The sequence below is a fragment of the Myotis myotis genome, unplaced genomic scaffold (genome assembly GCF_014108235.1).
Source record: "Myotis myotis isolate mMyoMyo1 unplaced genomic scaffold, mMyoMyo1.p scaffold_m19_p_6, whole genome shotgun sequence".
Classification (NCBI taxonomy): Eukaryota; Metazoa; Chordata; class Mammalia; order Chiroptera; family Vespertilionidae; genus Myotis; species Myotis myotis.
In genome coordinates this window covers 84124384-84151012 of record NW_023416368.1, presented here as the reverse complement: position 1 = coordinate 84151012, position 26629 = coordinate 84124384, and the positions used below count along the sequence as shown (strand labels likewise).

The 26629-nt window shown below is 52.9% G+C and overlaps 1 protein-coding gene across 2 annotated transcripts in view; it reads left to right on the top strand.

Annotated features, from left to right (window-relative positions):
* OLFM2 (olfactomedin 2) overlaps positions 1 to 26629 on the top strand; it is a 67686-nt gene that overhangs the window by 17214 nt on the left and 23843 nt on the right. The window contains exon 1 of one of the 2 annotated variants that reach the window (XM_036313392.1): positions 1208 to 1414. The exons of the other annotated variant lie outside the window; for it this stretch is intronic. Coding sequence (XP_036169285.1) covers positions 1280 to 1414 — 135 coding nt within the window. The 5' untranslated portion in view covers positions 1208 to 1279. Of the gene's footprint in view, positions 1 to 1207; positions 1415 to 26629 lie in introns of those variants that run through there. 2 annotated transcript variants of the gene reach the window in all.

Below are 26629 nucleotides of genomic sequence, written 5' to 3'. Positions count from 1 at the left end.
TGAGGCAGAGAGAGAAGTCATTGTTGGAAGTCAGAACCTGCCTCTCCCTGTTGCTAAGCTCAGAAAAAAAGGACCGTTCAAGGCACGCACCCCGTGTTCAGGGCTGCTCCCCAGGCGAGACCTTGCAAAAGCCTGAGTCATCGCCACCTCCAGACGGCGGCGGCCCGGACTGAGGGCGGCGGCGGCGCGAGGTGATGCGGGGACGCCAGGAGGGGGCGTGAGTGCAGGGAAAACAGAGGAAATGGAACCGGCCGGGCGCTCCTCCCGGCAGCCTCGCCGCCCCCGCCCGCGGCTGGTGCGGGGGTGGGGAGGTGCGGGGGCTCTGCACGTCCGGTTCCCCCGGGCCCGGAGTCCTGGGGCCTGGAGGGGGGTCCCGAGGGACGGTTCCCGCCCCCTCTCCAAGTTCAAGTTGCGCCTGGAGAGCCGCCTGGGACTTTGACTGCAAAAGGCTGCCAGTCTCCGCTGTGCCCGGCCGTCATGCCGCCCCCGGCGCACCGGGGAATCCTCGCTGCCCTAGTGACCCCCATTCCCGCACCTTTGTCAAGTCACCGCGTCTACTGGCTTCCGACCCGCCACTCCGGCTTCCCCGGTTCTGAAACGACCCGAGTGGCCCTGGTCCCCGGAGCGCCCCTTCCCAAGGAAAAGGAGACTCTGGGCCGCGGGATTCCTGGGGGCGCACCATCCTGCCCCCCAGACTCTCACACCTGTGTCCCCTGTTTTAGCGAGCGGGGTTGCTGCCCTCACCGGAGAGGAGCGGGACTGGGACTCCGGTCCCCTGCCGGCGCGGGGTGGTCGCGGGGCCAAGCGCCGGGGAGTCTGTGCGCGGGGGTGGCCCGGGAACCCCGCCGGCGGTGGGGAGGGGGCGGCCGTGGGGGCGGGACTGGGGATGCCGCGGCTGGGGCGGGGGGCGGGGGGTCCCTCTCCGGGAGGGGCGGCCCCGGGCGGGGGGCGGCCAGCCTGGGGAGGGGAGCGGGGCCGTCGGGGCTCCCCCCGCCCCCCGCCGGGCACCGGGCCTGGGCCGTGACGTCACGGCGGCTGGAAGTGCCCGGCGCGGAGGCGCGGGTGGGGGGGGGGGCCGAGCCGGCGCTTTATAAGCGGAGCCCGCCCGGCGCGCGGAGCCGCAGCCCGCGTCCCGGAGCCCCCCGGCCGGCCGGCCCGACCCCAAGCCCAGCTCGCGCTCGCGCCCCCGGGGCCGCGGGGCGGCGAGGGCCGGAGCGCCAGGCGGCGGGCGGGAGCGGGGCGCGCGGCGGGCGGCCGCGGGGCATGAGGCAGGGGCGCGATGTCGGTGCCGCTGCTCAAGATCGGGGCCGTGCTGAGCACCATGGCCATGGTCACCAACTGGATGTCGCAGACGCTGCCCTCTCTCGTGGGGCTCAACGGCACCGTGTCCCGCGCCGGCGCCTCCGAGAAAATCGTGAGTGGCGGCCGCGCGGGGGGCGCTCCCGGGGGGCGTGGTGCCGGTGCCGCCGCCGCCGCCGCAGCCCCCGGGGACCCCCGGCCCCCGGTTTCCCGGCCCGGGGGCGCCCTCTCGGGGCTGGGGGCGGGGCGCCGAGGCGGCGGGGCCGGGGACCCTCCGCCACTGTTACTGTTATTTCTTCTTATTAGTGAGCAGCGTCCGAGTGGCAACGATGTCCTAGGCTCGCTCCGCCCGGGGTGGAGGCGGCGGGGGTCCGGGCTGAGTGGGACGGGACGGAGGTTGGGGTGGGGGACCCCGCCTCGGAATGGGGCAGCCTCGGGGCTCCAAGTGCCTCCACCTTCAGGATCTCTCCCTGTTTGCGTCGGTGTCTCTGAATAGTCCCGTGTCTGTCTGTCTGCCTGTGTGCGTGTCTCTCTGTCTGTCTATTCTTTTGCCTGTGGTTTGCTTCTCTGTTTCTGTCTCTCCCTGCCTCTGTCTCTGTTGCGCTGTCTCTGACTTTGAATCTTTTTTTGTGTCTCTTTTTCTCTCCCCTGCCCCCCCCCCGCACCCCCACCCCCCAGCATCTCCCTCCTTATTACCTGCTTTACCACGTGCTGAATATTTATTCCCATAACTTGCCCTCCCAGAAGGGTCTCCGACTGGGCGGGGCTGACGCTGCCCCCAGAAGCTCCAGTATTCCCCCCTCCCCCATGCCATCCTATCCTCCATCACCTTCATCCTCTAGCCTTCCTGCCACAGAGCTGGAGGGGAGGGAGGGGGTTTATAATGGTGGTCCTGGTGTCCTGAGGAGGGGCGGGGGAAGGCATCCTCCATGGAAAACTTCCCTCAGCCTCCTCCCACCCCTTCCCTCTTCAGTCTGTCTGCGGGACTCCTCCCCTTACATGGAGCTGGGATGCTCGGGCTCCCTCTCCTGCTTGATTTCCCCCCAACTTCGCCAGCAAACGCGGTTTAGCTTCCGATGGCTCCCACACTGCTGCTTCCTATGCCTTCCATGGAAGAAAAGGGGTCTTTGCTCCAAAGACTTTCAGGCAAGTGGAGAGGCGGTGCCATGCCCTGGGCCCAGGCCTGGGCTCAGCCCCTGGGGAGAAATGGCACTGGGCTTGGCACAAGTGAGGGCGTTCAGGCCACATTCTCAGGCTTGAAGCCAATGTGTGAAACAGTGTCTTTCTGTGTGTCTCAAGTACGTCCTGGTGTGTCCATCCCTGCATGAGTTCCAGTGTGCTGGGGGGGGGGGGGGTGTGTGGAAGGGGGCTGCGAGAAAGTTTATGTGTTTTGCCAGCGCGAGGGTCTAAGTGTGTCTTCGTGTGTAAGGGTGCATCCCAGGACGAGTGTGAGTGTGTCCCTGGGTGAGTGTGTCCAGATGCAGATGCACCTAAGTGTGTATCTGCAGCTGTATGTCCCTGACTGTGGGTTTGCATGTGCTATGTGATTGCATGTGCACATGTGAGTCTGTATACATGAGCCTGAGACAGCCTTCTTGCTGTTACCTTCTGAGGGGCAAGAAAGATGATGGTGTCTCATTGAAATTAGAAGCCAGATTCCTCTCCCCCACCATCTTAGGAGTGAGAGTTTTTGTAAATGTGTGCATGGATTATGTGCAGTGTGTGGTGTGTAAATGAGAGCATATGCTATGTCTGAGGAATGTGTACATAAGTGTATAAGAGTGGGTCTCTGAGTTATGATTTTGTGTGTGCATATGTGTCTGTACAAGTATGTACATATGCATGTGTGTGTTTTATGTGCATTTTAAGTGTAGACATGTATGTCTTCAGAAGAGTGTGCATATATGTGCAAGTGTGTATCTATGCCTACCTTGTATTATATGTATGTGGGTGGATTCCTTTGTGTACCATGTGTTTTCTGTAAATATTAGTGTGTGTGTGTGTGTGTGCGCGCACTCAAACAGCCCTGGTCCCCACTCTGGCCCATCCGTAGTTAATAGCGCCTTGATCAATGCTTCCATGGAATTGCCTGCTGAAGCTAATAGTTCTCCCATCCCTGATCCCCACCCCATCCCTGAGTCTCACTAAGCCTTGCCAGAGGGCTCTGTGGAGTGAGATGCCCGGGACCTGGGAGGGAACTGTGACATGAGGGTGTTCTGGAAGGATCTTGGGAGTGTCTCGTAGACCTAGGTGGGATCCAGACTTTCTCCCAACTTGCTCTATGACTTGCTCTTGATTCTGGACCAGTGACTTCACCACTGTGCAGTTTATTCATCTATAAAATGGGCATGATGATTCTTACCTCACAGAATTGTCATGGTTAACAGATCTACTGTCCCGCTTCCCATCCATCCATCCATCCATCCATCCATCCATCCATCTATCTTTATCCATTCACCCATCTCTATTCTTTTATCCATCTCTCCATCCATCCATCCACTCATCCATTTATCTTTTTATTTTTCCATTCATCTATTCATCCACCTCTCCATCCATTAGCCATAATTTGTCTCTCCATTTCTCCTACCATCTATCGCTCTATCCATCTATTCACCTATCCCTCCATTCAATCATTATCCACCATCCAACCATTTCTTCATCTATCCTCTATTTATTCATCCTTCCATCCATCCATCTTGTTTAGTCAACAAAATCATTGAGTGCTTCCTCTGTGTCAAGCACGTGTATGCTTGAAAGCCCCAGCCCAGTGCCTGACATAGATTCTCAGTTAGAGATAGGACTCCAAGTCAGACACCTGGGTTTGAATTCTGGCCCTGAAATTTACTAGCAGAATGACCTTGAGGGAAAATTTTTGATCTCTTTAAGCTTGGCTACAATGACTCCCCATTGTCAAGGAGAGTCAGACTCCCCATTAAACCATCGGACCCATGTGGACGTCAATGTTTTGCTCACTACTGAACCCTAAGGTTTGATGCAATAAATATAGGATGTCCCCCAAAATGTATACACACACTTTGAATAATTAGAAAGGCAGTGGTTATTAAAATACATTTTATTCCTCCCACCCACCCGGGCTGGCATGGCTCAGTGGTTGAGCATTGACCTGTGAACCAGGAGGTCATGGTTTGATTTCCGATCAATTGGGGCACATGCTGGTGTTGTGGGCTTGACCCCTAGTCGGGGGTGTGCAGGAGGCAGCTGATCAGTGATTCTCTCTCATCATTGATGCTTCTCTCTCCCTCTCCCTTCCTCTCTGAAATCAATAAAAAAAAATCTTTAAAAAATTTAAAAATACATTTCATTTTCAAAATTGAGCTGTCAGCTGTTAAAGTGTGTATACAGGGACACCCTGTATTTGTCAAGTGGCTGAATCAACAATCAAATCTTCATAAGGATTCAAGGATTCAACCTTCACATGGAAACAAATGGTTGGGTGCACATAGGTTAGCAATTTTCAACCTTTTTCATCTCATGGCACATATAAACTCATTACTAAAATCCTGCGGCACACTAAAAATAAATTTTTTGCTGAGCTAACAACAAAAAAAAGGTATAATATTGGTTCATTCATGCCAGATGGCTATTGTGGTGGTGGCTGTTGTCATTTTTTTTTATTTGACAATCTAAGGGAAAAGAGGTCAGTGCCCCAGACTAAATAGTCAGGTGTTGCATGTTTTTTAAATTCTTGCGGCAAACCAGTTGAAAATTGCTGATATAGGTGCTCAGTAAGGAGGAGGTACTTTGCTTGCCGTTGTAGCCAAGCACATCATATGCCTGAAATAAATATTTTTAAGTGTTTAAATCAATAATCCACTTTCCTAAGGATTGGGAAGAACAAATGGAAGTGACTAGGCACATAGTAGGTGCTTAGTAAGGAGGAGTTGTAAGAAGGTATGGAGCACCAACATGGGTAAGTAAGCTGACGGGTTCAGGAGCGTGGGTAGTGAGAAGTCCCAGTTATAAGGCAGAAGTTTGAACGCTGGCATTTGGCTTAATAAAGAACCTCAGTGGTGAGGTGTGAGAGCTGGTGAGCCCAGACTCTCTGGGCCTTCTTGTTTCTGGCTTCCCCTCCCCGATCTGATCCAGAGGAGCAACTTAGCATTCCGAGAGACTCTAAGAGAGGGTGTTACAGACCATCTCTGGGAAGGAGGGGGAGGAAGCTGCCACTGCTGCTATCTTTGGCCAACGCCCAGCCATAAACCATTCTTGTGGGGTGGGAGCCTTCAGTGGAATGGCTGCTCACCTGGGCGTCATAAATCCAGAAGCAGACTAAACGCTGTCAGCCTCATTGCGAGCGGCCGCCGTCATTATGGGGCCTGGAGTGAGTTACCTGCACCTTATATGTTATGTCCTCGTCCATGCCCTCATCCTTAAGGGCTGGAGGGAGGAAAGGGGAGATGGAGGAGGCTATTCTGCTTGGGGAGGACCCTCTTCCTCAGGAGAGGAATGGGGAGGGGCTGAGCAGGTACCAGCAAAATGTTCTTTGAGGACCTTCCCGTGAAGGACCCAAGTGCAGAATCCATGTCTTTTCTTGCCAGTGTCGAGGAGGAAAAGGCCCCAGATACTCTATATGAGTCAAGAGAGGCCGAGCTACACTACAGTGACAAGCAGCCCCATGTCTCAGTGATTTATTTCTCTTGCACTGCGTATCCATTGTTGGCTGGAGAGCACTGTCCATGGTGGTCACTCAGGGGCCCAGGGTGATGGAGGCTCTATGGTGACATAATCACAGAGACTGGAAAAGGAAGGCACAGCAGTCCTCCATCCACCCCCTCCACCCCCAGCTCCTAGAGCCTTGCCCTGAAGGTAACACATGTTACCTTTGCTCACATTTCATTGGTCAATGCAAGTCACATGGCATGCCTAACCTCAATGAGGGTAAGAAGTGTGGTGCTACCATGACCTGTGTGGAGAGGAATGGTCTGATATGTGTAAACAGCCCTAAATACTGCCCTGCTGCGCTCAGTCTCTCCTTCAGTTATCCTAAGTGACAAGAATTCTCTTAGAGGGTGTCTTCATTCATTCATTCATTCATTCATTCATTCATTCATTCAGTGACTACGTATTAAGTTCCTATGAGGTGCCAGGCCCTATTCTAGGTATCAAGATACAACAGTGAACAAAATAGACAGATATCCTGTCCGCATGGAACTGACATCCTCGGGCAGGGTGGGGAGAAATAAGTATATAGGAAAATTTACACTGTTTCAGGTGCTGAAATGTGCTATGAAGAAACCCAGCAGTCAGCAAAAGCGGAGTGGAGAGTGACGAGGGGGACTTTTAGATTGAGTGGCCTCTCTGTGAGGAGGTGACATTTGAGCAGAGATCTGAAGGAAGTGAGATGGGCTTAGAGGAAGAGAATTATGGGTAGAGGGAACAGCAAGTGCAAAGGCCCTGAGGTGGGAATATGTCTGGAATGCTGGAGAAACGATGAGGAAACCAGTGTGGCTGGAGCAGAGTGAGTAAGTGGGGGTGGGGTGTGAGGAGATGAGGGTGGGCAGATTGCAGAAGCCACATCATGTTTGGGATGGGGAGCCTTGTAGGATTTCAGATTTAACGTGAAACTCCTCATATATCGCCTCCCCTCGCATGCTCTCCTTTTCTCCGTTGCTCTTTTAACTTACAATATACTCTATGTATTTGGCTTATTTATCTTGTTTTATTCTCCCCACTATAATGTCAGCAACCCGAGGAAGGGATATTTTAAAAAATCAATTTTTGTTGACTGTTGTAGCTCCAATGCCTAGCCCGGGGCCTAATACACACTTTGTGTTTAAGAAATACTTGTTAAGCCCGGCCAGCATGGCTCAGTGTTTGAGCGGCGACCTATGAACCAGGAGGTCATGGTTCGATTCCCAGTCAGGGCTCATGCCTGCGTTGTGGGCTCAATACCCTGCGTGGGGCGTGCAGGAGGCAGCCGATCAATGATTCTGTCATCGTTGATGTTTCTATCTCTCTCCCTCTCCCTTCCTCTCTTAAATCAATAAAAATATATTTTAAAAAAGAAATACTTGTTAAATGAGTAAATGGGATGTTAAGGAGGGTTCTGAGCAGAGGAGGGATGGACTTGACTCAGGTGTTCAGCTTCCCTGGCCTTGGTGGGAAGGGCAGAGCAGGAAGTGAGGGCAGGAACTGGGAGACCAGGGAGGGACCACTGCACTGGTCCAGGTGAGTGAGGATGGGGACTGGACCAGAGCAGGGGCCCAGGAGGTGGAGAAAAGTAGGTGATTGTGGATTCGACCACACCTGCCATATCCACCTGCTCCCAATCGTGGACTCACAGCTTCTGCTCAAACACCTCAAAGTGTGAGGAAATATTTACTAAACACCTTCTTTATACTGGGAAGGGCTCTAGACTATGGAATATAAAAATGAACAATCCCCCCAACTTCAGTCACATCGCAGTCTCGTCAGCAGAGATGATAGTGATGTTTTGGAGTGTTGTGGGGCAGAGGAGGGGCGCTGATCCCAGCCGGCGTGCAGTGGAGGTTTCCTGGAGGTGGTGATGCCCAAACCGTGTCTTCAAGGAACTGGCCGGATGAAGACAGAGCAAGGGCATCCCAGACAGAAGGAACAGCATGGACAAAGGCTCAGAGGCTCAGAGGCAGCTCAGAGTGGGCGGAGACTTGGCGCCAGGTTGGGAGGAGTGTGGAAGTGGCCCGAGTGGTCAGAAGGGTCACGACGGGATTTTGCTCGAGGTGCCTGTACTTCATCTTGAGTGTCCAAGGTGGAGCCTTGGAGGGGTTTGGAGTCAGGAATTAATATGAGGCTGCCTGTGGCATTTTTCCCAAGAGACCTAATTATTGGAAAACACTTCAAGATTCTGAGTGTGAAATCTGCTTCCTTTTAACTTTTGCCCACCTCCCCTGCACAAAACAATCTAAACTCCTTACCCTGGCCCAACTTGTGAAGCCTCAGTTTCTCCATCCATAAAATGGAGATAATAGCTGAGTGTACCTTACAGCATTATACCTGACATATGGAAGGTGCCTATAAAAGTTAGCTGTTGCTATTTCTCGCCATCACCATTATTATGACAGGATCCTACCTGCCCGAATCTCAGATCTTGGACCACTCATCTATCCCTCCACATTGTTCTTCTCTTTTTTAAAAGGTTTTTATTGATTTCAGAGAGAAGAAGGGAGAGGGAGAGACAGACAGAAACATCAATGATGAGGGAGAATCATTGATCGGCTGCCTCCAGCACACCCCCTACTGGGGACTGAGCCCGCAACCCGCGCATGTGCCGTGACCTGGAATTGAACCGTGACCTCCTGGTTCATGGGTCCACCTGCAAAACCACTGAGCAACACTGGCCGGGTCCTACACTCTTCTGGTTCCCGCCTCCGGAACTTTGCGCTTGCCGTGCCACCCCCTGGGAACACCCTTCCTGTAACCCCCCCCCTGCAGCCAGCTCCTTCTCACTGCTCAGGTCCTAGCTCACATGCCGCCTCCTCCGAAAGATGCCCCTGACGGCCTGGGCTCACACGTCCCCGCTATTCTGTGAACCTGTTCTATGTTCTGCCCGGTACTCATAATGATCGGAAATCATCATGGTAATGGTTTGTTTACCACCATCAGGATTGGAAATGCCATGTGAGCAAAAACTTTGCCCCTCTTGCTTGTCACCGGGAACATCTCAGTTCAAGCGGGAGGTGTTTTCCGAATGGTCTCGGCTCTGGCCCGGAAGGCCACGGCCCCTCATTCCTCCACTGACACCCGTGAGTCTGGATGAGTGTCCCTGTGACCCTCGTCTTCTCCCAGGGCTCAGGGGGGCCCGTTTCCCAAAGCAGTTTTTCTCGTGTCCTGGTTTGAACGAGTGTCCAGAAAGTGTGCACATTGCCAGCTTCCCACACACATGTCTGGCGTGGTGTTGCCACCGAAGAGCAGGGCAGTCGCCCCCAACGAGCAGTGTGAGCCCCTCACGTGCTGAGTCCTGGGTGGGGCAGGGGGCACAGCAGCGAACAGGAGAGACTCGGTCTCCGCCTCACACAGCTCCAGAGAGAGGCACAGGGAACCGCATGAGTGGCTGTGTAATTGCAGTTTGATGAGGGCGAGGAAGGAGCTGATGCAGAACCACGAGGGCATGCGATTGGGAAGGGGGGTCGGGGAAGGCTCCCCGGGGAGATGGCATTTGCCCTGAGACAGGAAGGGCGAATAAAGCAAATAAAGCAAAGAGCGGGGGGAAGGGGAGGGAGAGAGGCCAAGTGGGGGTGGGGGGGTTGTGAAGGTGTTGGAGTGGGAGGGGGGGTGGGGGTGTGTTTGAGGATCTGGTAAGGTAGGAAGGAGCCTTAACCCCTTAGGTGACCACCACCCTGGACCCAGTCACCCCAAGTGTGATGCCAACACCTATACAAATGACTTAGGTGTGGCCTTTGCCCACCCAGGCAGAGCCACAGGCAGCTTTCAAGGCCAGGTGATCTGGGCCGCTGGCATGAGGGGAGCACCGGCTTCCTCTCCTGCCAGAGGAGGCTCGGGTTTCTGCCTATGGGCGTCTCTCAGGCCCCGGCATCCTCTCACCTCTGGCCCCGGTGATTGATGCTTCTGTGTGAAGCTCGGCCAGGGAGCAGCCCCAAGCTGGGCGAGGAAGAGAGGCAGCCTCTGGGGGGCCCAAGCGCTTTGAGAGTTGGATGTGGGGTTGGATGTGTTCACGCGTGGGAGGGAAGAGGCTCCCCCGGGGAGACCAGGGGGGGCAGGCTGGTTCCCAGTCCCTGTCTCTCTCAGCCTTAACGCGTCTCTATTTTTAAACTCGTCTTTTGAGAGTCTCTCTCTCTCTCTCTCTCTCTCTCTCTCTCTCTCTCTCTCTCTCTCTCTCTCTCTCCCCCCCCTCATACTGTCTTTATTCCTTCTCTCTTTCTACCTGTGTATTCATAACACACAGCAGACATTTAATAAATGTTTGTTGAGTCAATATTGATGATGATCTCTGTCTGCCTGTCTGTCTGTCATACTGTCTTTCTCCCCTCTCTGTCTTGTCTCTATCTGTGTCTCTGAGTCTATTTTGTCCTCTCTGTCTGTGTGTCTCTGTCCGTGTGTCTCTGTCTGTGTGTCTCTGTCTGTGTGTCTCTGTCCGTGTGTCTCTGTCTGTGTGTCTCTGTCTGTGTGTCTCTGTCCGTGTGTCTCTGTCCGTGTGTCTCTGTCTGTGTGTCTCTGTGTGTCTCTGTCCGTGTGTGTCTGTCCGTGTGTCTCTGTCTGTGTGTCTCTGTCTGTGTGTCTCTGTCTCTTTCGACTCTGATTCTCTTTTGTCTCTTGGTGTCTCTGTCTCTCTATCTCTTTCATCTCTGTCTCTTAGCCTGTCCGTCTGTCTTTCTCTCTCCGAGAGCCTGTTTTCATGCTGCCAGAGTTGCATCTTACGTCCAGGACCCTGACAGGGGGTGGGGGAGAGACTAGAATTCTCAGACCTGAGAAAGCTCTTGAGCCAGGACGGAGCCAAGCCCTGTGGGGGGTGCTGGGCAGGATTCAGGAGACAGGACGAGCCAGACCATCTCAAGCCCTTGAAGGGTATTGGACTCTTGGGGTATCCAGTGACCCCATCTCCCCCCCCCCCATCTCCATTCTCCCCTGCCGCCAGGAGGACGTGAATCCCTCTAGGATCCAGCCACCCTGCCCCAGTGCTGGCTCCGGGATGGAACAGCTGTCTGGGCTGCAGCTGCAGCAGCTCATTTTGAACAAGGGAGATGATTGCGGGAGCGATGGGGGAGGGAGAGCAAAGGGGAGGGCGGCAAGGCCAGAGGAATCAGGCGTGATTGTTGCTGCTGCCGCAGTGGGTGGTTTGCCCAGGAGATGGGGAGACCAGGAAAAGGCAGAGAGAGGTCTGTCTGCCCAGCCGTGGGTCCGTCTGTCCCCGCTTCTGGTCCTCCCTGTTGTGAAGTTTCGCCGCCTGTCGCTCCCTGTTCCTGTGTCTCTGACTCTCAGCCTGTGTCACTGTCTCTGGCTCCTGTTCCTCCCTCCCCCTCCCCCCCCTCCCCCCGTGTTTTAGTTCCCCCATCTCTCCCGCCTGGATTGCCGTCTCTCTGCCCACCACTCTGCCTGGATCTCTTGCATCTCTGAGCGTTGCCCGCCGTCATTATCAGAAGCACAGCTAAGGTTCAGGCAGCCTTTTGGACTGCGCTGTCTTTTTCTTGTCATTTCTGCGCTACTCAGGGGCTGGAGACAAGTAGAGATGGCAAATTCCCAGGAAGCGACGGGCTCCTGTCTTTCAGTAAAGAGATATTTACAAAGATATCTCAATTAGAACTAATTAATTAAGCGAGCCACTCTTCCCCTGCCCTCTCCTCCACCCGGTAGTCCCGCAGCCTCCTGGGAGAGAAGCAGCCAGCGAGTGGATGGCTGTCTCAATGTTTAATTTATAACAGCCTGCTCTCCGCGCCCCGTCAATCCATCCGGAAGGGCAAGGTGGCCACATGGGTATAGACTCAGCGCGTGCCGGGGCGTGTGCCTGTGCATGGAGCCTGCCCTGCGTGTCAGGGTCGATCACGGCACGTTTGAACATGTCTGGCACGTCTCTGTGGCAGGCATGCCGCTTTGTGTAGGGAGAGTCCGATGGCCACTGGGCACGTCTGAGCACATGGGACACGTAGGCGCAGACCAGAGCCTGTCTCGGAGAATGTCTGAGCTCAGCGTGCCCACGCGTGCCGGGGGCATCTCTCCTCGAGGGCATGGCCAGGTGTGTCTTGCAGGTCCCCTGGCCAGGAGACTGGAGGCATGACAATGTCTACAGCTTCCAGGAGGAGCTGGCCATACCCCCCGGCCCCAGCCCCTCAGCACTGGTGAACGAGAAGGGTTGGGTTCCAGCTCTTGTCCGCCCCTCTGCCCTCTGTGGCCTCCCTCCCTCGGTGCATGGCTTCAGAGTCCTCAGTTTCCCCCGTTGACCTATAGCCATGTATGTAAATGTGCATTGTATACATACATGTATCTATGGCTGTTCACCAGCCCCCTTCCGATGGCCTCTCAAGCTCACCTCTGCCTGCCCCTCCCACCCCACACAGAGGAGTCCAGAGTGCAGAGGGAAAATGTTGCTTTTCCATTGTTACCTTCTAGTTACGAAACCCTCAATGTAATATCAGCCTGGAGCCCTGGCGGTGTGACCTAAAGGGCGATTCAGTCCTCACGTAAAGACAGGCGTGCTGCTGCACCCTGACCGTAATGTCCAACGAGGTGATGCAGCTCTCAGTGAAACGACACGTCTGTGGATGGACCCCTCAGTGTCGTGCCCCGGCGAGTGGTGCAGCCGTCAGCAGTGACAGCTCTGGTGATGCAGCCCTTAGTGTGGTGCCAGGGCAGTGCTGGGGCCGTCAGCTCGAAATATCTTGAAATGTGACTTCGGTTCTGCAGACAGGCACTGGCTGGGACATTTGGTGCAATCGGAGGAAGGGGAATGTGCTGGTTGGTGAGTGCGTTCCCTGGCTGTTCCGGGAGGGAGGCCGGGGTTCCCCACCCCCCGCTGGCTGCGAGGCTGGCTTCATTAGCCCTGGTCGGTGCCCTGTGACCTCAGCAGGATCCCAGGCTTATTTGTGAAGCATGGATTCCGCGGGAGTGTTTCCGGGCTGATTGCAATGCTAATGAGTTAGTCAGGGAGCCCTCAGAGGGCAGCCGGTGGAATGTACACAGATGTCTGCCTACCGTCCTGCCTACCGAGAGGAGTGTGGGCATGTTTCCAGATTCAGGCAGGCAACGCATATGGATGCAGAGAATCACACCTGGAAGGGCATGCATGTTCTTAAGTGGACATGTGTGACATGTCCGTGGCTTCTGGGTGGACAAACACATGTGTCTATGGCTGTTCAGAACACAACAGAGGGCCAGGATTATTATTCTTTTTATTTCTGTCTTTTGTTGTTGTTGTTAATCCTCACCCAAGGATATTTTCCCATTGATTTTTAGAGAAAGTAGAAGGGAGGGGGAGAGACAGAGAGAGAGAAAGAGAGAGGGAGAGAGAGACATCGATGTGAGAAAGACACATCAATTGGTTGCCTCCCACATGCGCCCCAACCAGGGCTGGGGATCAAGTCTGCAGCCAAGGTACGTGTCCTTGACTGGCATTGAACCCGAGACCCTTCAGTCCCCGGGCTGACACCATATCCACTGGGCCAAACTGGCTAGGGCAGATGAGGAGTATTTTTAAGGAGGTGTTCACCTGTGTGATGGGCTCTCTGTGGCAGGGCTGTTTGCAGGTCTAGGCAATGCACATTTACATACATGGCTATAGGGCGGCACATGGACACGAATGCTGAAGGAGAGAGGCAGGTAAACACAAGTATATCCGCTATACACATATCAAGATTGACTTGCGGGCTCATGAATTGTACCGAGTATATGGGAATAGCGTGCTGTGAACGTGTCTGATGAAGGCAATGCTCATGGCCATGGCAACAGTGCAAGGTGCACATACACTTGCACTTGTCCACTGATGCACACTGGCATTCGTCTGGGTTTACAGGTACGTGCACCGATATACATGGCTAGTCACAGATGTGTCCAGATGTTCCATGTGTGTCCAGAATGATGCTCACAGGGGCCTGTGGATAAACATGGATGTCCATAGTCACAGAACTCCTGTGTGCCCCAACACCTACATGCCACTATTTTGGGATACAAATAGCCAAATCTCCTCATTTCTGGACTTCTGGCAAAGTGAGATTTGAAGCCAACAAGAGTCCAGAGTCACACGGGAAGTCCAGAGTCACACCAGCCAAGGATACAGAGCCCTGAGCCCAGCCTTGCTCATCTGGCTGTCCTAGCGGAGATTCTTCCCTGTCGACACCCCCCTTCCATCAGAGCTAATTGGGGCAGCCAGTGCTCAGAAATGGCTCAGAGTGGTCCCTGGCACAAGGAAGAGCCCAGTGCATGTCAGGGACCATCATTGTCATTGAGTAGAATCGCTATTACCACATGAAATGCAGGTGGGCCCTGGTCCTTTGTGTCCAGCTTCCCAGCCTTTCCTCTCCCCGCCCTGCCTCACCTGGCATCTACCCCAGTGTCCCTCGAGCCTCCCAGCGTCATCTGTTCCTCTCTGCTCTCCCTTGAGAGAGTCAGCCCTGGAAAACCGTGGTTTCCTCTCTCATGGTGGGCTCTTTCCTGACACCTCTCTTCATCCTCATTTGCCTCCAAGCATCTCAGTTCCGGTCTGTCTGCCTAGGGGTGGGAAGGTATCCAAGAGTCAGTTGGGAATAGAAAGCCGCCTAAAATGGCCCAGTGAAATAGGACCTTCATGTAATGAATGCAGGGAATCTCATAAAATCCAACAGCTGAGGCTCCAGAGACCTGGAAAACGATAATTCACTCGCCCATTTCTCAATGTAGTTAGCCAATATTTATTACGCACCTACTGTGCACCAGGTAGACAAGATGGATACGATGCTTGCTCTCATGCAGCTGACATTTTAGTGGGAAGAGCCCAGTCATAAACAAACACGTGAGAAGTGATCACCCAGTCATAGCGCTGTGCAGAGGGATGGCAATGGGGCTGGGGCTACTTTGGATTTAGAAGCAAATCCCCGCTCTGAGCAGCCTTTGTTTCTGCACCCCTCACTCTAGCCTGCCCATGACTCTGGGTTTCTGCAGCCTCTGGTCCCCCATGAACCTTTAGCTCCACGGTCCAGCCCCTTTTAATCACCTTGACCTCCATGTTTCAATTCCCACTCCCTGGACTGGAGAATTTACCTCTTTCAACGTCTATCAGGAATCCACTCTCCAATTCTCTGAGACTGGACACTTGGGCCCCTGGGAACGTGTGGGTATGGAGGGCTCCCTCTCGGAGGGATTTACAGGTAAGGGCATTCTCTGGGAAGGGGCACTGGGAGGGGAGGCAGTGATAGACATCACCATTCATTCATTCACTCACTGGACTAACTGACTGAGTGCCTAGGCTCAGGCACTGTCGTAGGTGCTGAGACATAGCTGTGAATATGATGGGTCTGCCTCTATCTTGTGATGTTTATTTATACCGAGACACAATAAGCATGGAAGCAAATAACTAAACAAATTCATCTTGGATAGTTAAGTGCTATAAAAAGAGAGGGAGAGAGAGAGAGAGAGAGAGAGAGAGAGAGAGAGAGAGAGAGAGAGAGAGAGAGAGAGAGAGAGAAGAAAGTGACCAGAGAACCTCATTTTGTGGGGACATTGGGGTAGGCTCTCTGGAGAGGTGACTTCCCCCCCGCCCCCCAACTTTTCTGAGATATAATTGACGTATAACGTTGTGTAAGTTTAAGGTGTACAATGAAATGATTTGATAGATGTGTGTATTGCAAAATGATTGCCACATTAGGGTTAGTTAATACCTCCATCACCTCACATAATTGTGTGTGTGTGTGTGTGTGTGTGTGTGTGGTGAGACCATTTACGATCTACTATCAAGTATATAACACAATATTGTTGACTGTAGTCACCATGCTGCACAATAGATCCCCAGAACTTATTCATCTTATACTTGGAAGTTTGGGGAGGCAGCATTTGTACAGAAACCTGATAGATGAGGAGTCGGCCTTGGAAAGGACAGGAGAGGAACGTTCTGGAGAGGGAACTGCCAGTGCAAATGTCCCTGAATGGAAATGAGCGTGCTGACTGCCTTCTGGAAAGGGAGGGCTGGGGTGGCTGGAGAGGAAGAGGGGATGAGGTGGTACAGGTTGGCAGGGGACACTGCATTACGGCCTCACGGGCCAAAGTGATCTGTTGGTTTTTATTCTAAATGAAATGAGAGGCCGCTGGGCAAGTTGCAGTGGGAAGAAGCTCCATGGTCTGATCCCCAATGTTTAAAGGTCCCTCTAACTCAGCGGTTTTCAACCTGTGGGTCGCGACCCCTTCGGCGGTCGAACGACCCTTTCACAGGGATCGCCTACGACCATCCTGCATATCAGATATTTACATTACGATTCATAACAGTAGCAACATTACAGTTATGAAGTAGCAACAAAAATAATTTTATGGTTGAGTCACAACATGAGGAACTGTATTTAAAGGGCCAGAAGGTTGGGAACCACTGCTCTAACTTCTGTTACAGGAAATGGGTTCCAGGGAGAGAGAGTGGAAGCAGGGAGATCAGGAAGGAGTCCAAGCAAAAGCCAGTGGTGGCTGAGCCAGACCGAAACATCTGGAATCATGAGCAGTGGGGAGATTCGGCTCATGTCTTGGTAGTAGAGCCATCAGGACTTGCTGACGGATTAGAGGTGAGGGGTGAGAGAAAGGAACAGAGAAACAGGGTGGTAGCTGGAGAGAAGCATGAGGCCTAGGGAGAATTTTAAAAAATGGGAGGACAAAACCAGACCAGATGTCAGCTGGTCACCCTGACTTAAGAACCAGGGAGAGATAATGGCTTGACCCCTTCCATGCTCCGTGCAAAGCCAGTGTCTCCCCAACATCACCACCCTTCCTGGGGGCCTATATTCTCTTGGTCATTCCTGCCTCTGGCTCCCCGCTTCTGCTCATCATTGCTCCCCATTTGGCATCTATTGCCCCCCTGTCTCTGCTCTAATCTTTATCTAGACTGAGAGCATAGACCTTGAGGTGACGGAGAGCCAGATGCCGGGGCACGCCACTCGAACTCGATCCTGAGAGCAGCGGGGACATTCACCCACCATGTTTTTGTTCAACAAGTACTTTTGAGGACCTACTAGGCGCCCATCATGGCAGTTAAGATGGTGAGCCCAGCAGACTTGGATGCATGGAGCTTCCTTCAGAACGGGACACAGGTCTGATCAAACGTTCACAGATATCACCGGCAGCTGTGATAACAGCTTGAGGAAAAGATCCTTGGTGTCATAGGAGCTTTTAATAGGAGGATTTAATCTAATTTGGAAGCTCGGAGGAAGTAAGAGCTGAGATCTGAAGCAGAAAGCAAAGGGTATTCTAGGCAGAGGGAACTGCTTATGCAAAGGCCCTGGGGGTGAGAGGAAGTGTGGACAGTGTGACAGATTAAAGAAGGCCTTGGAGGGGAAAGACAGAGTAGGATGAAAGCAGAGAGGTAACTGAAGGGCAGACCTGCTGGGCCTCTGGGCCATGTTAAAGAGTTTTAGCTCTATCCTAAGAATAAAAGGAATTTACCAATGAGGTTTTGGTTGGGAGGATAACATGATCAGATATGCATTGTAAAAATTCTCTGAGGCTCTTATGTATAGAATGGACTGGAAAGGGAAAGGGTAGATCAAGGGAGACCAGAGAGACTTTCTGAATTGTGGGGTGGCTTGGATCATTGAGTGGTGATAAAGATGGAGAACCATGCATGAAGTGTAAAAATATCTAGGCATTAAAGTCAACCAGACTTGATGAGGGAGTAGGAGTCGGGGAGGGGATAGTGCCTGGGCATCTGAATCATTCACCCGGGGAAGTGGGGATGGTGACATGGAAGAGATAATGGCTTGCATGCCTACTGCCTGAGCATGCTGGGATTGAGATGCTTTTGAGACATCCAAAGGTGAGGGTCAAGAAGTCCATTGTATATATGTGGATCTGGAGTTCTGGGGATGTATATGTATACAGGTGGTGATGGGAGGTTTGACAGGGTTAAGAACCCTTAGAGAAAGATTGAGGCAAAGAGACAGCCCAAGGCTGAGTCTAGAGCAGTGGTTCTCAGCTAGGATTTTGCACGCAGGGGACATTTGGAAATGTCTAGAGATGTTTTGTTGTTGCTACTGGGAGGGGAAACTACCGGTAGAAGCTGGGAATGCTGCTGAGCATCTTATAATGCCCGGAATTGTTTTCTGGTCAAAATATCAATAGCACTCAGGTAGAGAAACCTTGAGCAGTGATGGTGAACCTATGACACACGTGTCAGAGGTGACACGCGAACTCATTTTTTTGGTTGGTTTTTCTTTGTTAAATGGCATTTAAATCTATAAAATAAATATCAAAAATATAAGTCTTTGTTTTACTATGGTTGAAAATATAAAAAATTTCTATATGTGACATGGCACCAGAGTTAAGTTAGGGTTTTTCAAAATGCTGACACGCCGAGCTCAAAAGGTTCGCCATCACTGGTCTAGAGTAACATGTAACACAGCCAGGTGGAGGAAGAGGAGTCTGCAGAGGAGATGCATTGAGGTAGGAGGGAACCATGCAAGTATATGTGATGGTGCCCAAGGGAAGGAGACATATAGAGAAACAGAGGGCAGTCAACAGAGTCGAATGCTGCTGAGAGGTCAAGAAACTTGGCAGGCTGGAAGGCATCCATTGAACTTAGAAACTGCGGTGGAGTTTGCAAGAGCCATGTTGGTGGTACTGTCAGGTCAGAGACTGGATAGGAGGGGTGGAGGAGGGAGTTCAGGAAGGGAGCGAATGGAGGCAGTTGGTGTAGGCATCTAAGAAGAGGAGGGGAGAAGTAGGAGACAGATGAAAGGACCAGTCAAGTAAGGCGTTTTGTTTTTTAATAGGAGAGACTTCAGTTTACTTAACTACAGAGGAAGCGCTTCTTGAGAGGAAGAGTTGAATATGCAAGATACAGACAGTATGTTGACGATATGAGATTCCCAAGAGGGTAGAAGAGGAACGAAGCAAGAGTAGCTGCACCCACCTTAAGATGAAGGGCAGCTCTTCCATTATAACAGGAGAGAGGGGCCAGGACGGGGCAAAAGTTCATCCATTACCACAGGGGAGAAGAGAGACTCATTTTATGGTTCTTGTTTTCTCTGGGAGTTCACGGGAGGGTGGAGGAGAATGGAGAATGTTTCGAGTCTTCCTGTTCAGTGAGTTGGCCTTCCCATGAAGAGCGCCCTCTTCAAAGTCCCCTGCTGAACTTCTGGCCCGGGGCTTGGCATCTGAGCCTAGAGAGGGCTCGGATGGGGCTGTCCAACTCCAGGATTTATGAGGTAGCCTCATGATGGGTTCTTATAAAGTCCCCAACTTTTTGAAAATTAATGCCGTTCGTAATAGCCCATCAAGAAAGCCTTGTAATAATCCTTGAAAAGGACCCACATAATCCACCTTAATGAATCTTAGATCATGGCATTGCAAAAAAATCCTCTCACCCTCAGCAGTCCTTAGTCCCACCAATCATTTGCAGTGGACATTCATCCAAGAGTCCTGAGCACTTGGGGGAAAGTGCTCCATGAGTTGGGAGATGCTCGGGAAAAGGAGACTTTAGCGATGGCTTTCGCACTTGATTGTGAAAGTTGAGGAAGGTGGATGCAGATACTGAGACAGACCTGGTGGAGACTGGGCTCTGAGAGAGACCAGGCTCAGCTCAGGTTCGAGATTAGGGATTAATTCAAGTCCTGGGACAGAGCAGGGATATTCCCCTGAGGTCTTTATTTTATTTTATTTTTAAATTTTTATTGATTTCAGAGAGAAGGAGAGAGAGAGAGAGAGAGAGAGAGAGAGAGAGAGAGAGAGAAACATCAACGATGAGAGAGAATCATTGATTGGCTGCCTCCTGCACTGTCCACACTGGGGATCGAACCCACAACCTGGGCATGTGCCTTTGACTGGAATTGAACCAGGGACCCTTCAGTCTGCCGGCCAGTGCTCTCTCCACTGAGCCAAGCCGGCTAGGGCTCCCCTGAGGTCTTAAGATACTCCATGGCTGACTCTGAGACAGACTAGGGTCAAACCTAAGCCCTGGATAGACAAAGGCTGAACTTGGATCTGGGGATAGACAAAAAAGACAAACTTGGTCCTGGGAGACCAGGACAGAGTCCGGGTCCTGGGTGAAGCAGGGTTCTGATAGACAAGGCCTACCTCAGCTCCTGGGATAGAGCAGAGTTGAACCTGAGTACTGGGGTGGAATGGTGCAGAACCCACCTCCTGAGATAGACCGGAACAGAGCTCATGAGGACAGACACAGAAAATGGGCTGATCGTGGGGAAATTAGGTTTGCCCTGTGGGGGTCTCCCTGCTTGTTGAGCCACTTTGCTCAAACTATTAGTACCTCTGGGATTAGTGTCCATGGCAAATGATGTGGCATATCACCGGACTAACGAGGGGAAGCCAAGTGAACTTTCCGATGCCAGCTTATCCTAGGACCCAGGTTTAAGCTAGCTCAGGCCCAAAGACCTGGAAACATGCTCAGTAGAGCTGAGAGCTTGGAAGGCCCAAGGTGGCCATCCCTCCATCCATACAGACTAGAGTGATGCCCATACTCCGCACAGGCTCATCACACACGGGGGCTCACATCGTCACAGCACAGTAGACACACACACACACACACACACACACACACACACACACAGCACCCAAGTACAGTCCTAGGGAGAAGAGCTAGAAAATTTGTGGACACTTCTATTGACTGCCAGAATCTTACATATTCCGAGGGTTAACACACTCACATATGGAGTGCATACATGCACACTTTATTCCCTCTCTTATGGCCCAGTCTTTATGACCTGTTCCTCTCCATAGGATGAGGCAGGAGGCCACACAGGCCCTCCGCCTGGTTTGCCTCCAGAGTGCCTTTGTCTTGTGGCACATCTGAGCGGTCTCCCCCTCCCTCCTGAGCTGGGGGTCCCAGGGTAACAAGTTTCCAAGCTGGAGCTAGAGTCAGAGCTGAGACAACAGCGCAGACACCTTCCCTGCCCCCGGAGTGGGCGGTATTTCTCCATAGACACTGGGGAAGAATAATGACAGGCACTGAGAGGTCTCCGTATTGGCCGAAAACCTTCCCCATCTTGCCAGCTGCAGCGTGGAAGGGGAGCTGAGGGGAGAAGGCAAATCCAGGGAGACCCCATCCTCCCCGCTGCAGGTCACCCCCCCCCCGCACCCCCACATCACATGGGGCCCTCTCCTTCCTCTCCAGGCCTGCCCCACGCCTCCCTCCTTCCAACTACTTAAATATTCCAAGGCAGGAAACTCATGAATATTTATAGGGCCCTAGCAGTGAGGAAGAGAAAAAAAAAAGGAATTTATGAACCAGGATACGTCTATAAATAACAGGCCTGTGGCTGATGGGGCTCTTCCCTCACCCACCACATTCCTTCAACTTTGGCTCTAGCCCCATCCAAGCCTCGCAGAACTACCCTGTGCACGTTCACACGCGTGCACACACGCACACAAACACAGCTTGGCTGTGGATGCACGCATTCCCGTCCTCCAGCGCGCTTTCACACATGCACCCGTTCACAACGGTTGAACACAGACATGCGTTCGCACCTGCCTGGCCCCACTGCCTGCCTTCCACACATAGACACTGACATGCAAAATCTGCCTGAACTTGTCTGGCAGCCTCCTGTGTCCACTTTCAGGCAGAAACAGGCCCTTGGGCTCAGATGGGCACACACTACAAGTTGCATGTAATCACACACACACACACACACACACACACCCCCCATAGAGGCCCTCGGCCTCAGCTCACGGGCCCACCCTCTGACCCACGGCTTAAGCATGGTACTTCCCCTGTCTGGGCCTTGGTTTCCTCATCTATGTAAGGGGGATGCTGAGAGTCCCTGCCTCATAGGGTCTGTGCAGATTTTTAAAAATAACAAATAGCCTGGCCGGCGTGGCTCAGTGGTTGAGCATCAACTTATGAACCAGAAGGTCACGGTTCGATTCCTGGTCAGGGCATGTGCCCGGGTTGCGGGCTCGATTCCCAGTGTGGGGCGTGCAGGAGGCAGCCGATCCATGATTCTCCCTCATCAATGATGTTTCCATTTCTCTCTCTCCCTCTCCCTTCCTCTCTGAAATCAATAAAAAATATATTTGAGAAAAAAACCAACAAATAAAAATAACAAATAGGTACTAAGTGCCTGTTGTGTGCAAGACGCTACTGTAGGTGCTGGCGACACAGCAACGAACAGAAAAAGGTGAAAAATCCCTGCCTGACATCTGGAGGGGAAGAAAGGTAACACGCAAAATTAATGGGCAAACGATGTGTTGGAGGCTGATAAAGCAGGGGGACGACTTAGTGCTGAGAAACATGTAGTCTGACTGGGGGAGAGCGGAGCTCAGGGAAGTGCTCTTGAAACATGGCGTTTAAGGAAAGATTGGAAGGCAGAAGAAGGACATTCCAGGTAGTGGGCATAGCCTGTGCAAGGACTGGGTGTAAAAGAAACATGCTCTGGGTGTCGCAGGAGCAGCGAGGAGGCCGAGGAGGCTGGCGTGGCTGGAGCACAGGGAGCTAAGGGGAGTATGGAGGACGTGAGGGGCGGGAGGTGACCGGGCTGATCTTGCTGGGCCTTGTGGGCCATGGGGAGGATTTTGGTTTTTACCCCCAGTGAGGTGGGAGCCATGCAGGATTTTTTAAAAAATATGTTTTTATTGATTTTGAGAGAGAGAGAAAGAGAGAGAGATATATATCAATGAGAGAGAAACAACATTTGCCTCCTGCATGCCTCCTACTGGGGATCGAGCAAGCAGGGCACGTACCCTGACCTGGAATCAAACCAGCAGCCTCTTGGTTCCTGTGTCAATGCTCAACCACTGAGCCACACTGGATGAGGGCCATGCAGGGTTTTGAGATGAGAAAGAATGTGATCTCTCTCTCTCTCTCTCTCTCTCTCTCGCTCTCGCTCTCGCTCTCGCTCTCGCTCTCACTCCCCCCCCCCCCCCAACGCCCGTCTTCTTTTCTCAGGTGCCTACTTTTGCCCTCTCTCTCACTCCTAAGCTCCAAGGGCCCTGCGTTGCCTCTGTAACTTCCTTCCTGAGCTCACACAGCCCAGCTGGCTCCCCTTTTCTACCCCTGTGACTTTCTAAACAAACTTTCGCTTGCATTTGAAAGAAAGAAAAAAAGTGACCAGACTCAGGTGCTCATAGGTGCCCTCTGGCTGCTGTGGTGGGAACGGACTGTGGGAGGTGAGGGTGGGAGTCAGGGGGCCAGGGCAGAGGCAACTGTACTGGGTCGATGGTCATTGGGAGATGGAGCCGTGAGTAGATTCTGATGATGAAGCTGTACAAGGAAGAGACGATGAAAGCCGTCTGTAAATGAATGCATTTCAAGAACTCATTCTTTAATTCCAGAAGTGTTTATTGAGTCCCTACTACGTGCCGGCACTATTCTGATGGGAGAACACAGCACTGAACAAAGTGAAGATCATCCTGCCCATGGAGGAGACAGGCAAGAAACAGGATGCATTTAATCTAGGGCCAAGGAGTAGGGAATTTTGTACAGAAAAGCGCAGCCGAGTGAGCCTCGGGGAGCGGCGGGCGCTGCACAAGTAGATTGGGTGGACTGGGCAGGGTGTGGGGTGCATTTTGAAGCGAGAGGTCCTCTCGGGGTCGGCTGACAGATTGCCTATGTAGGTGGAAATGACAGAACTTGGTGCCTGGGTGTGACTTTGGGCTTTGAAGGGATGCCCACATAAATACTCCCTTACAGTGAATGGTATTTGTCCCCCCCCCCGCCCCCCCCATGTTAGGTTGGGTTCCTGAGAAGCAGAACCTGAGACGGGAGTTGGAGTGCATGATTAACTGGGAGTGGGGCCGAAGCAAAGTAGAACTGAGCGGGGAAGGGGTTGGCCGAGGAGGAAGTTTCCAGTAAGGCCTAAGCTTGGCCTGATCCATGGGGGTGGGGTTTCCTCCAGAAGGCAAATTGTACTGCGAAGGGGTGGGCTTTTGGGTCCCCCCATCAATCAATCATTGGCTGCTCCCGGGGGTGGGGAACACCTCCGCGGTGTCTCCAGGGTGTGCCGGCTCCCAAAAGCCAAGGGCAGGTCTCCAGAGAAGGTCACGGGTGCTAGCTGCGGGCCTTCACTCTCAGCAGCTGCAGGGTGGGTGCACCCGGGCAGGAGGGGATCTGGGCAGCGCCCCAGGCTCCCCCAAAGAGGGTCAGAGGAGCACCAGGCATTCGTGCCAATCACAGCCTGGGTGTCTGACACCAGGGCCTGTTCTCAGCTCTCTCGGTATGGAAAGCAGGCCAACTTGGCACCGGAGCTCCGCCGACACAGCTGAGATCCTTTCTGGATTCATGAAGTGCCAGAGCCTCAGCCCTTCGCTTCCCAGATTGCCTGGGAATTGCAGAAGGGAGCTGAGGGGAAGAGATGCTGCCCCGACACAGGTCGGAACGGCTCCTTTAATTCTCCCACGGCCCTAGGGGACGGCACAGCTCTCACCCCCGTTTTGCAGATGTGGAAATGGGCGCACAGAGAAGTTAAATCACTTACCCGAGTTCACACAGCTAGAACGTGGAGGAGGCAGGATTTGAACTCAGGTCACTAGGCTCTGGAGTCTATGTGCTTCGGAGCTGTACTCAACTGCCTTAAACCCCGTGCCTCCTTCAAAATCCCAGAGCCCCTGTACCCACTCCAAGAGGGAGGGGAAGGAGGGAGGGGATCCTGAGGGAATGGGACAGAAGGTGTGTGGGGAGCGGGGCAGAAAGAGGTGACATTGAGGACTTGCCATGTGCAAGAGACATTCGTTCATTCGTTCATTCATTCCTGACCTGATGATGCCTGCCTACTCTGTCCAGCATGTGCTGGTGTTGGGGCCACAGTGGGAAAGTAGAAAGACCTAAAAAAAAAATAAAGAAAAGAAAGACAGACCTCAGCCCTGCCCCTTTGGCGCTAACAGTTTAACAGGACACACAGACTCTCACCTAGGCAAGGAAGAGAATAAAATATAAGAAACTTGTTAGAGGGGAGGGGCAGGGAACTGTGGAGACACACACAGCAGCAGCTCGGGACCTGTCTGCAGGGATGGGGAAGGCTTCCTGGAGGTGGTGATGTTTACTCTGAGCCCTGGAGGATGCACAGAGTTCAAAGAGTCCTGGGGCAGCTACAGGAGTGCAGCAGAGAGGAAATACCAGCATCTGTACAGCTCACAGACCTGTGTTTGTCATTCCAGCTCTGCCACTTAATATACTATAGAGCAAGCACCATTACCTCAAGGTTTTAAAAACGTGTGCAGATACTGATGGAGTACCTACTACGTGCCAAGTGCTCTTAGGCATTGGGAACATGGCAGAGACCAAGACGTGAGGTCCTTGTACATGTCCCTCCTCGTGGGTCATACACCACACCAGCCAACAAAGATATAGTGTGGTTTCTGCCATGACAAATGTCAGGCTGGGAGATGGGGACTGAGAAGGGTTGCTTTAAGGGGGCAACCAGGGGAGGCTTCCCTGAGGAGGTGACTTTTAAACTTAATTCTTAACTTTGGACAAGAAGGATCCAGCATTATCACTGTTCTTTCCTAGGCTTATGGTAGGGTTTGAAACGGGACAGTAGACATGAGCCAAAGCTCCCTGAGTGTGTAATTCAGTAACTAAGACAATTTTAGAGGGAGGCAGCCTGGGTCCTGAGTCCTGTTAGCTAGCTGGTCATTTACCCGGTGTCCCTCAGATCCATTCCTTCCTCGCCCTTCCCTTGTTCTCTGTCTCAGGGGAGTTGGCTGAAAACTACATTTTCCAGGTTTCCTTGCTCACTGGCTTCCTGTTAAATTCAGCCAATAGAAGGCCGTGGTGGGAGCTTAGAGGCGGGAGGAAGAAAGAACCTGAGGGATTTCTCCCAGTTTCTTTGCTGCAGGCAGGGCCTGTCTCCTCCCTGGGTCTCGTGCCCACCTGGCATCCACTCAGGCAGCCTGGGCTCAGTCACACTGCTCCTCCCTTTGCCCTGCCAGCCCTGCAGCTTCTTGCAGTTGCTTTTCTTTAAGTTATTTCACCTTCTCCCCTGCCCTCTTTCGACCCTTCTGGCTCCTCAGCACGGCAGTCCCCACGTTAAATTTCCTCCATGAGCCGTCAGGCATAACCTCTGACCCTTAACAGGCTGGTGGCGCACCAGCCACTGCCACCTGACTTTTCCTCCCTGACCTTCAGTTTGTAACGCCGCCAACCTCACGGAGCTGCTGCGAGGTGAGCGGAGACAGTATCAGCAGCCGACATTACACGGCTCTTGTTTGTGTGGCTCGGAGCTCTGCACGGGCACTCATTTAACCTCCGTTAGCTCTGTTTGATGGGGAAACTGAGGCACAGTGAGGTTTAAGTCACTCGCTCAAGGTCACCCGGCTGGGAGGTGGCGCTAGGTCCCTCAGGCACACATCGTGCCTGTAGAGTGTCTGGCATACAGACAGCGCTTGGCAAGTGGGGACAGTGATCATCGCTACGTGAGGCTGGTCTCTGGTGAGTGCCCAGGATGGAGGTGATGCTGAAACTCCAGCGCAGATGGACACAGGCACTGGCGGCCACAATGCGTGTTGATTGAAGGCCCGTTTGGGATCTGCCACCTGGAAGAACATCCCTCAGCCTCCTGCTGGCTCCTGTCCCGGCCCTGGAGGAGTGGGGCAGAGGGCCTCTCCCTCGCAGCTTGTGCTGGGAGCAGCTGCTCAGCGCTTAGCCAGAATCGATTTCCCTTCACCGGGCCCATTCTCCCTAACAAAGAGCTCCCTGACCCAGGTGGCCGCCATGCCCCCTCCCCTCTGAGCGGAGACGTGTTTTGCCGCCGGCTGGAGCTGTTTTCTG